The 11,787-nt window shown below is 38.9% G+C and overlaps 1 protein-coding gene and 1 non-coding gene across 2 annotated transcripts in view; one reads left to right on the top strand and one right to left on the bottom strand.

The window, feature by feature from the left end:
* Positions 1–11,787, top strand: part of PLD5 (phospholipase D family member 5) — an 864,342-nt gene that overhangs the window by 847,422 nt on the left and 5,133 nt on the right. Inside the window, exons 8-9 of the mRNA XM_007954513.1 lie at positions 757–925; positions 5,031–5,145. Coding sequence (XP_007952704.1) covers positions 757–925; positions 5,031–5,145 — 284 coding nt within the window. The remainder of the gene's footprint in view (positions 1–756; positions 926–5,030; positions 5,146–11,787) is intronic.
* TRNAR-UCU lies at positions 5,988–6,058 on the bottom strand. The gene has a single exon. It is a non-coding gene; the product is annotated as a tRNA-Arg (tRNA).

The following is an 11,787-nucleotide window of genomic DNA, read 5'->3' as shown; positions in this document are numbered from 1 at the left end:
TAACATGAGAATTAAGTGGCAATTCTGGAATGACATTGTGTGGGCATGGGTATTGTGTGATCTCACATCCTAAACCAAATTGGTAGGTAGTGGTAGAAAACACATGGAAAGACGTGAGAAGTCATAGCCTTAGGGAAGAATCAGGATTTAGTTTGGGTAAAAAGTTAAGGGAGGATTCATGGAAGAAACTGAGCTTACGGGGAAACTGTTTGCCTGGTGGAGAATGCTGGTTGCCCAGTGAAAAGGGTAAGTGATGGGAGAATAGTGGGAGACCTGGTCAGAAGAGAGCAGATTAAGGATGGTCTGGAGTTAAGAGGATAGGAGATCTCAGATAATCAGAGCAGATTTTTATTGGGAGACAGTTACAGAAGAAAAGAGATTTGAGCAGCATTTGGGTCAGAGTGGGTATAACAGAAATTCTGTTGGAAAGTTGATTCTTAGTGCACAAACTGAGGCCCAGGTTGGAGGTGTAATGAACATAGCACAAGGTGAGTCAGTTTGCATGCACTCTAGGCCCACCGGACAGAGTGTTGGTGATGGGAGCCCTCACCAGCACAGACAGGTCTCACTAAAACATCACTCTTAAAGTGCTCTAACCTGGAAGGCATTTTTTCAACATATCTTACAAAGCTATTTACATATTACAGAACAAAGTAATGACCAGATTGAAATAAACACTCACTGTAGTATAGTAAATTTCTTTCCCAAACTAATTTATTTTCTTTATTTTTGTCTATGTGGATATTATTTCTGCAGGACTTACTGGCCAGATTTGGATGGGAAAATAAGAGAAGCATTAATTTTGCGAAGCGTTAAAGTTCGACTCCTTATAAGCTTCTGGAAGGAAACTGATCCCCTTACATTTAACTTTATTTCATCTCTTAAAGCTATTTGTACTGAAATAGCCAACTGCAGTTTGAAAGTTGTAAGTATTACATTTACTGTGCTATTGAATAAAAAGAATTTATTCCCTGCACATCTGTGAAAGCAGTATATCCAAACACATGAACTTCCAATAAGAATCTTTAACAGTGAAAAATATTTTAAAATGTAGTTTCCTATTTTCATTTTATATCTTTTTTTTCACATTTCCTTTTCATTGTTTGGTGTTTGTTAGTATCCTTAGTTGTGAATTCAAGTTTATAGAATTCAGAAGCAAGAAGAAGTAGTTGAGAATTATTTGGGTCTATGTAACACCATGTAAATGAATAGCACACCAAAAACCAAACCAGTTGCTATTGAGTCACCTCTGACTCATGGTGACCCCATGTGAATCAGAGTAGAACTCTGCTCCATGAGGTTTTCAATGGCTGTGATCTTTCAGAAATAGATCACCAGACCTTTCTTCTAAGGTGCCTCTGAGTGGACTTGAGCCACCAGCCTTTCCATAGCTGAACACTTAATCATTTGTGCCATCCACTGGACCATATATTGTTGCTGTTAAGTGCAGTCAAGTCAGCTCCAACTCACAGCTACAGAAAGAAACACTGCCTGGTCGTGTGTCATCCTCACAATCCTTGCTATACCTGAGCCCATCATTGCAGCCATTGTGTCAGTCCATCTCATTGAAGGTTTTCCCCTTTATTACTGACCCTCCACTTTACCAAGCTTGATATCCTTCTTCAGGGAATGGTCCCTTCTGACAACATGACCAAAATAGATGAGACAAAGTCTGGCCATTCTTGCTTCCGAGGAATCTGTCTTCTTCCAGGACAGATTTGTTAGTTCTTCTGTCAGTCCATGGTACTTTCAGTATTCTTCACCAACACCACAACTCAAAAGCACTGACTCTTCTTCAGTCTTCCTTATTCATTGTCCAGCTCTCACATGCATATGAGGCAATTGAAAATACCATGACTTGGGTCAGGTGCACCTTAGTCTTCAAAGAGACAGCTTTGCTCTTCAGCACTTTAAAGAGGTCTTTTGCAGCAGATTTGCTCAGTGCAATACATCATCTGATTGCTTGATAGCTGTTTCCATTGGTGTTGACTGTGGATCCAAGTAACATGAAATCTTTGACAACTTCAATCTTTTCTCCTTTTATTGTGATAATGCTTATTGGTCCAGTGGTGAGGATTTTCATTTTCTTTATGTTGAGGTATAAACCACACAAGAAAAAAAAAAAAACACCAAATTCACTTCTGTCAAGTCAGACCCCTCCTTGGGTTTCTGAGGCAGTATCTCTATGGAAGTAGATTGCCCAGTCTTCCTTCCGAGGAGTGGCCGGTGGGTTTGAACCACCAGCCTTTTGGTTAGCAGTCAAATCCCTTAGGCACTGCACTACCAGAGTTCCCATAAACCATACAGCAGGCTGTAAGACTCTTTAGTCTTCATCAGTAAGTACTTCAAGTTATCTTCACTTTAAGCAAGGAAGGTTGTGTTGTCTATTTTTCAGGGACAGAGTCTCTCCTTATATTTCTATGTATGTAGTGACTTGGGGCTTCAATAAATTCCATTGAAAATGAGAATTTTAGCATATTCTTGACAGTCTTCCAAGCAAATTTCATAGTCTGCCTGGGTTCAAACCCCAGGATTTCACATAAATTTCTTGTTTCTTTCTCTCCACTATTAGTCAAATTCTTCCTGTTATAAACACTCCACCATTTTCATTTGAACATTTTAGTTTGTAAAAGTACTTTCCCAAATATTGTCTCATTTAATATTCACACAAATTTTAAAGTCAATATTTTATCCCCATTATATAAATGAGGAATTGAAGGTTAAATAATTTTTCAAAAATATCACACCAAAAAGGAAACTAAAATTGAAGTCTAGCCCTTTTTACAACACTCTTTCTGTGACATCCCCTTTATTTTGTTGAAACTGCTTCATTCACCTAAAACATTCTTATCTGTAAGGCCTTGATAGGCTACACTGTACAGATTCCTGCAGCCCTGAAGCCCCCTTAGCCTGGGGTCCTACACTTGCTCCAGGTCTCCTGGGCCATGTGCTAAGGCACTGACTACTTTGAGGGAGACTAATTAGGGAACTGGAAATAATTCTAAATATGCTGACTTTCTGGCCTCACCCTTGCCACTTCCACTATTTTACTGACCCTCTACTTTACCAAGCATAATGTCCTTCTCCAGGGACTGGTCCCCTCTGATCATATGTCCAAAGTGTGTGAGATGAGTGCCATCCTCCCTTCTAAGGAGTATCTTGGCTATACTTCTTCCAAGACAGATTTGTTCATTCTTCTGGCAGTCCATAATATATTCAATATTCTTCACCAAAACCATAATTCAAAGGCATCAATTTGTCTTTGGTCTTCCTTTTTCATTGTCCAGCTTTTGAATGCTTATAAGGCAACTGAAAATACCATGGCTTGGGTCAGGCTAACCTTAGTCATTTAATTAGAATATGTTTATGTTATTTTGTTTTGTTTTTCTTTTTCAAATTCATCCTGGTTCTATAATATCTTCTTCAAGAAGAAATCATTAAATGACTGGACATGTTTGGTAATAAATAGAATATCCAACCAAACTGATTGATGGCTGGTACTGAGTGGTGGTACCCTTAGTACAGACATATAATTATGATTTAAGAGCAGCCTCTGGTTATTAACCCAATTTCAATAGTCCACAAAGGCTACATGTGTACCCTCCAAAGTGACACATATTTTACAGAAGACATAAGCTGAGGAAATAAGGGGGTCTGGGCCTCATTACCATAACCATGATGGTAAAGCCCTAGAAGAATATTTCTTTGTGCTGTGGAGTAGACAGTTTGGGGTGGTAGATTTTGGCCTGTGTACCACTGATCTCAAGTATTCCTCCAAAAATCAAAATAGAATTTTAAGGGCTAGAAAAGACCCTAGTGATCACCTAGTTCATATCTCCATCCCACCCTGGGGAGAAGGGGAAGGTCAATCTCATTTTTCCCAAAACCAAATTCGAGCACTTACAGTTTTAAAACTGTAAATGGCTTCTCCATTTCTAGATATCATTACATTTTTATCTCTGCTTCTTATTTCTTCCAAACACACATGATTCCACAGCTATAAGATATTCCAGAAAGATTCAGTGTAGTTCTGAAAATGTTTAACCTTTTCCGATGTTTCCCTGAGCCCCTCTCCTTTGACTGGCATCTTCCTGGGATCTCAGTTGAACTTTAAACCTCATCTAAAACAGCTTCAACCCAAGGCAGCCCCATGTGTGTCATAGTAGAACTAGCAGAACTGTGCTCACAGGGTTTTCAATGGCTGATTTTTTGGAAGTAGATCACTAAGCCTTTCTTCCAAGGTGACTCTTGGTGGATTGAAACCTCTGAACTTTCTGTTAGCAGTCACGCACATTAACTGTTTCCACATCCTAGGGACTCATAGTCTCATCTAAGCATTTAACAACAATGCATTCCTGAGACACTCCTGCTCACAATCCCCTTCTTTTATCTCCCTATCCTTGGCCTTGGGTGAACTGGAATGTTGCTTTTTGCCTCACTTTAGAGTGGAAATACAGGATTCTTGGTTTGAAGTTTTGATTATTTTTTTATTTTTAATATATATATATATTTTTTTAGTTGCTTAATAAAAGAGCTTGTAGACCTAGGTGTTTAGAAGGAAAGTATTTGTTCCCTTGGCAAGATCTACTTTGACCTTTGCAAACTCCCAGTTTAATCAGTTAGCCATTGAGATAGGCCTGCTGCTTCTTATGTGCAACATGTAAAAAAAATATTCATTCAGTTCATTGGCATGCTCAACAGAAAGTACTCTGAGGTGCCAGTGTACCCTGAAGAACAAGACAACTAGAATTAAACAACCTTCTGGCCCTCGTCCTGTTGAAAGAATGAATTTGTGTTCATTTTGTAGCTTAAAAGTGTTAATTACAGATCTAGTTGAGCATGCTAATTTTCCCTCTTGTTGCCTATATAACTTTGAGAACAAAAATAGTCTCATCTATGTGAAGCCACAAGATGGTTGCTTTAACAACCCAGTATGAGGTCTATTGTTGGTATTTGGATAATATCCTCTTTTGTGCTTTTGAACAAGTTCAGAAACGTTCTCTATTCACCTATTTTTCTTTGTCTTGCAGAAATTTTTCGATCTGGAAAGACAGAATGCTTGTGCTGCCAAAGAACAAAAGAATAACACCTTTCCTAAATTAAATCGCAACAAGTACATGGTGACTGATGGAGCAGCTTATATTGGTAGGTGTCAGGCTTTACATAAGGCTCCCTTGGAGATCATCCAACTTAGTAGTGAACAAACTGTGCTTTCAATACTCTGTGGTAAGGAAGCAATGCTTGGGAGCCACTGCTGATGAGGGGGGAAACCCTGAGGTCAGGAAAGTGGAGCTAAGGGCAGAGTGCTCTTCCACCAAATATTTCCTTTGTTGCCTGAATTATATGCAAAGATTTAATAAAAGATGTATTTGGAGAAATGTTTTGCAGACAGTTTATGGTCCATTTGCCTCATTTATAGGTGAGGAGTTGAATGAGTCATTCCTAGTGAGTTCTGGCACTAAAACTAGCATGACTCTCACTGCTGTCTTCCACAGTCCAGCCTGCCCTGAGGAATGGAAAGCTTACAGTGGAGTCATTAAGTGACAGCTCTGCCATAGCCTGAGCAATAATCCCACCCCTACCATTTTCTACTATTAGGCTGCCTAAACCTTAGTTCCCTCAACTGTAAGCGAGGTTAGTAATACTTTCTACTTCATTGCGTAAAATAGGATAATATATATGAAGCATATATTAAATCACTTGGTACAAAGATAATTGTTACTAACTGCCCTCCCTCAAGTTGGCCCCCAACTCATGCTGACTTCATGCACAACAGAACAAAATGCTGCCTGTTCTGTGCCATCCCCATGATGGGTAGGGGATCAGACTGTTATGATCCATGGGAATTTTATTGTTTGAGTTTTGAGAGTAAATTAGCAAGACTTTCTTCCTGATTTGTCTCAGTCTGGGAGCTCTGTTGAAACTTGCTCAGCATCATAGCAACACATAAGCTTTCACTGACAGATGGTTAGTGGCTGCACATGAGGTACACTGACTGGGAATCGAACCCAGGTCTCCTGCATAGAAGGCAAGAATTCTACCATTAAACTCCCAATGTCCCACAGCACAGAGATAATACCCAATTAATGTTAGTTAGCTACTATTGTTAAGGTAATAATGCTCCAGACACAGAAATCAGATATACTAGTGGGATGATTTACCAATCTATAAAACCTACTCTAATTTCCTATAATGCATATGGCTCCATGGTAATTCCTTAAGCAGTATGGTCACTGGCAGAATGAAAATTATTATCTATAAAAAGAAGACATAGAATTCCAAAAATGACAGTATGATTATTACATTGTGAGGATTAAGTGGCAGTCTCAAAATAAGGGGGGGGGGGCGGGAAATAGATGTGTATTGAATGTAGGAATATGGAATCAGTATCAGTTTTTCCCCAAAATTTAGTAAATAAAAAATGAAAAGCTCCTAGCACCATTTTTGATCCATCTAGATTTTTAGTAAATATTAATTCCTTGTTCTTTCCTTCTTCCTTATATGACACATTTTTAAATGAGTTCATTATCTCTTAAGTCATCACTCAGACACCTGCTGAGAATGCTGAGTTAAGAAACATGTTCTCTAGACCTTGCATGGAATTAGAGCTCCATTGAGTTTTCACAAAACTTACAGAAGAATCTCCAAACCAGTATCATCTCTCTAATTTTAAATTCTCTGCAGTGTGTTTGACTTAGGCCTGGCAAACTTGTCTGGAAGATTGTTTGAATTATTTACCATCTGACATGGGGTGTAAGTTAACAAAGGCATTCAAAGGTACATTTCACACCTTCCAAAGTGAGCTCTGGTAGCATAGTGCCTAAGGCACTTGACTGCTAACCAGAAGGCTCATGGTTCAAACCCAATGGCCACTTCTCAGAAGGAAGGTTGAGCAATCTACTTCTGTAGTGATACTGCCTCGGAAACCCAAGGAGGGGTCACTATGAGTCAGGGCTGACTCAACGGCACATAACAACAACACAACAGTGAGCTCATTTGCAACCTCATTTTCCTGTTCTGGAGGATGATGCTCCAGTTCTCCAGGCAATTGGATCCTCAAAAGGCATTTTGGAAGCTGAAGTGGTAGTCTCAAGGAAGATGAGTGTAACTTCACCCCAATTGAAGAAATACTGAAACATGTATGTGCCAAACTATTAGGAAGTAAAAAGAGTAAAAATGGTCACATTGGTGTAGGAATTCCTCTGTGGACCTATGAAATCTGAGAAGAGCTACAATTCACTGTTTTTAGTTGTTAGTTGCTGTCAAATCAGCTCAGACTAATAGCAACCTTATATATAACAGAACAAACGTCACCTGGTCCTTTGCTGTCTTCATGACGTGGTGTTTGAGTCCACTGTTGTGGCTATTGTGTTAATTCATCTCACTGAGGGTTTCCTTTGTCTTGGCTGGTTCTCTACCAATTAGGATGTTCTTGTCTAGTGATTGGTCTTTCCTGGTAACATGTCTATAATTGGAGTATTTTGCTGTGATTGAAAAGGTGTTCATTAATGTACCGAAGTAGATCACCAGACCTTTCTTCTAGTCTGTGTTAGTCTAGAAGCTCCACTGAAACTTATCTACCATGGGTGACTCTGGTGGTGTTTGAAATACTATGGCATAGCTTCCAGGATCATAGCAATATGTAAGCCACCATAATAGCACAAACTGACAGATGAGTGGTGGATAATTACTGAGAAGAACCTAATTAAAGCTTTTGAGAACCAATAAAGACACGGAATCCTGACATCATCCGTTACATTGAAGGGAAAAGACTGGGTTCAAAGAATACTGCTTCAAAAGCTTGCCGCTTCTCTTCCCTTTTCTTTTTTCCTTCCTGTGGTACATTCAAAATCATATTTCTATGTATATTTTCTTCAGAGAATATGATACCTAAATGACTGGGTGGGAAATGTGGTTGCAATGCTCCTGCCGTTGCAGGGTTAGAACAGTAGTCCAGGATGGAGACCACAATTAGTAACATAAAGGATGCCTTTATGCTCAGAATTGACAGGAAACACAAGTATAAAGTGTGGATTATGGAGTCTGGCCTAGTTTTGGAATTCAGGTCTGATAATTTTTGTCATTGCCTTGGATAAATTACTTAACCTCTCTTGTTCTTAATTTCCTCATTAGTTACATGGAGATAGTATTATCACCTCGTAAGATTGTAGTGAATATTGCATGAGATAATGTAATGAGATAATGTATTTACTGCACTTGGTACAGCCTGGCACTTAGCTGTAGGGATAAGATTTTAGTGCCTTGTCCAAAAGTCCTTAGAAGGCATGCAGGACCCCAGAAGTCTTTTGTTTCTGGAATAAGTAGAAGATGCTATCTGCTGTCAGTCTCCTGAATAACTCTCAATCAGCAGTTCTTACTAATCCCCAGTGAACATTTCCACAGAACCATGGCCTCTGAGTGTGAGATGTGTGTCAAGAACACAGCACTTGAAGAGTGGATTTCTGTGCAGAAACCCCTGACACAATATCATGAGCCTTTTGGAGGATAATTCTCTAATTTATAGCAGTAAAATTGGCCCCAAAATATGCCAACCATTAAGCTATTCACAACATCATTGTGGGGTGTGTATGAATGAGAGAGAGAGATCTTTCACTACAGTGATAAAATTTGATTCAAGGACCTGCTGTTCTTAAGTCCTGAGAAATACCTTAAGAGTAAAGGGACAAGGGAACTTCCTTTCAATATTTCAGGAGATGCTGTATGGAAAAGGAATTTTATATGTGTGGGAGCTCCAAAGGTAGAACAAGTACCAACAGATGAAATCTATGAAGGAACATACATTGGCTGTCTATGAAGGTATCTTCTCTCAGCAGCTTCTCCCACAATAGCTGCAAGGTCTTGGGTCAAAGATGCTCAGGGACCAATGATCTCAACATTTTATTCAACAAATTTAATTACAGTGAGTCTTGAGAGAATGGAAAGTCACCATCTACTCTTAATGAATCCTTTATGGAAATAACCATTAACCAAAAAGGGTAGCAACTGGGAGCTTAGACCAGACCTGGGCTGGTGGCAATTTGTGACTCAGTCTTTGTCAGTCTTGTTAGTGCTGTTAGTTGCTGCTGTTCAGTCGACTCTGACTCAGATGACCTTGTGTGTGCACAGTAGAACTGCTCCATAGGTTTTCAATGGCTGTGACCTTTTGAAAGCAAATTACCAGATCTGTCTTCCAAGGTGCCTATGGATGGGTTTAAGCTTCCAAGTTTTGGGCTAATAGATGAGCTCTTAACCATTTGCTCTACCCAAGGACTTAATATGGCTAAATCTTTTTCAGTGACAATAATTCTTAGCATATGGTATTGGAGATATTTCATAGAGCTTGGCAGACCTTGGTTTCACCATTTATTGGCCATGGGATCTTGGGCAAATTTATTTCCCTCTTATTTGCCTCATTCTCCTTGACTATAAAGTAAATCCTACCAACTACATAAGGTAATATATACAGAACACAAAGTGTATAGGCACTTAATAAATGTTAGTACCTCTACTTTTGGCATCCCTTACATCCCAACCTTATCCCTTGCTCTTCCTCTTCATACTTTACTGGCCTAACCACATCTTGTCAAAAAATATGTCATCTTCTCTTGAGGGTGTGGCTTTCTCTTTTGCTAACTGATAAATTTCTATGCATCTCTCATTACTCACCTAAATACTGTTTTGGGTTTTTTGTTTGTTTGTTTGTTTGTTTGTTTGTTTTTTGACACATCTAGCCAGACATAGAAATTCCTTCATTCTTGCTCTCATGGTATTGTATACATTCACCTAGTGCACCTTCAACTTCTTACTTCCATACCATTGGTTCTGGATCATATACCACCACCTGAAAAGATGAACATCAACCAATTCTTTTTAGTACAGTGTCTCTGTGTATTCCTTCCATCTTCTTTTGATGTTGCCTACATCATTCAGTATTTTGCCCATCAAATCTTTCAATATCGCAACGCAAGACTTGAATTTTTCCTTCAATTCTTTCAGCTTGAGAAATGCTGAGTGTGTTCGTCCCTTTTGGTTTTCTAACTCCAAGTCTTTGCATATTTCATTCTAATAACTTCTCGAGATGCTCTTTGAAATCTGTTCAGCTCTTGTTTTGTCATTTCTTCCATTTGCTTTAGCTGCTGTCCAGTTTCAGAGTCTCTTCTGACATTTGTTGGGTCTTTTTTCCTTTCCTATCTTTTTAATGACCTTTTGCTTTCTTTGTGCATTATGCTCTTGATGTCATCCCACACTTCACCTATTTTTCGGTCATTGGTGTTTAATGCATAAAATCTGTTTTTCAGATGGTCTTTAAATTCAGGTGGGATATAATCAAGGTCATATTTTGGCTCTTGTGGGCTTGTTTTTATTGTCTTCAGCTTCAACTTGAACTTGCATATGAGCAGTTGATGGTCCATTCCACAGTCAGCTGACTGAGCTTCTCCATCACCTCTTTCCAGCAATGTAGTGAATCTGATCCCTGTGTATTCTATGTGGTGAGGTCCACATGTATAACTTCCATTTATGTTGTTGAAAAAAAGTATTTGCAATGAATAACTTGTTAGTCTTACAAAATTCTACCAAGTGATCTCCAGCATTATAGCACCATTTTTCCAGCTACTGGTGATTCTTCTTTATTTCCAACTTTTGCATTTCAATCACCAGTAATGATCAATACATCTTGATTGCATGTTTGACCAATTTCAAATTGCAGAAGTTGATAAAAAATCTTCAATTTCCTCATCTTTGGCTGTGGTAGTTGGCTCATAAATTTGAATAATAGTAGTATTAACTGGTCTTCCTTGTAGGCATATGGAAATATCCTATCACTGACAGCATTGTACTTCAGGATAGATCTTGAAACATACCTGTGGCAACAAATGCCACACCATTCCTTTTCAATTTGTCATCCTTGGAGTTGTAGGTCATATGATTTTCTGATTCAAATGACCAAAGCCAGTCCTTTTCAGCTCACTAATGCCTAGGATATTGATCTTTATGTGTCCCATTTCATTATTTTTAAATGCTTTTTTATTGAAATATAATTTATGTACAGTGAAATACACAAAACTAAAGTGACACCGGTCAATGCATTTTCTTTTCTTTCTTTATTTTTTTTTTTTCCCCAGTGTTCCCTCCTCTCCCTTCCCATCCCTGGAAACCAACAAAAAAGGTTTCCCTCCATATATAAACCTTTCCTTGACCTCCACAACAAACTAATAATATACGTGTCCTTCTGTGATTGAGTTGTTTCACTCAGCATAATGTGCTCCAAGTTCATCCATGTTATGTGATGTTTTGCAGACTATACATTTATTCTTCAGTGCTGCATAGTATTCCATTGTGTGTATGTACCACAGTTTGGTGATCCACTCTTCCGTTGATGGGTACATAGGTTGTTTCCATTTTTTTTGCTATTGTAAATAATGCCACAATGAACATGGGTGTGCATATATCTGTTCCTGTCCTGGTTCTCACTTCTCTAGGATATATACCTAGTAATGGGATTGCTGGGTCAAATGGTATCTCCAATTCCAGCTTTTCAAGGAATTGCCTTGTTGCTTTCTGCAGTGGTTGTATCACTTCACAGTCCCACCAGCAATGTATGCAAGTCCTAATCCCTCCAATTCCCCGTCAGCATTTGTTACTTTCTGTCTCATTGAACCTTGCCATCAGTGCTGAGGTGTGATGGTATCTCATTTTTGTTTTGATTTGCATCTCTCTGATGGCCAATGATTGTAAGCATCTTTTCATGTATTTGCTGGCCACCTGAATGTCCTCCTTGGTGAAGTG

The sequence above is a fragment of the Orycteropus afer genome, unplaced genomic scaffold (assembly GCF_000298275.1).
Source record: "Orycteropus afer afer isolate SDZICR_OR568_19922 unplaced genomic scaffold, OryAfe1.0 scaffold00463, whole genome shotgun sequence".
Classification (NCBI taxonomy): domain Eukaryota; kingdom Metazoa; phylum Chordata; class Mammalia; order Tubulidentata; family Orycteropodidae; genus Orycteropus; species Orycteropus afer.
Note: the sequence above shows the minus strand (reverse complement) of the source record. Positions and strands in the feature narration are given on the sequence as shown.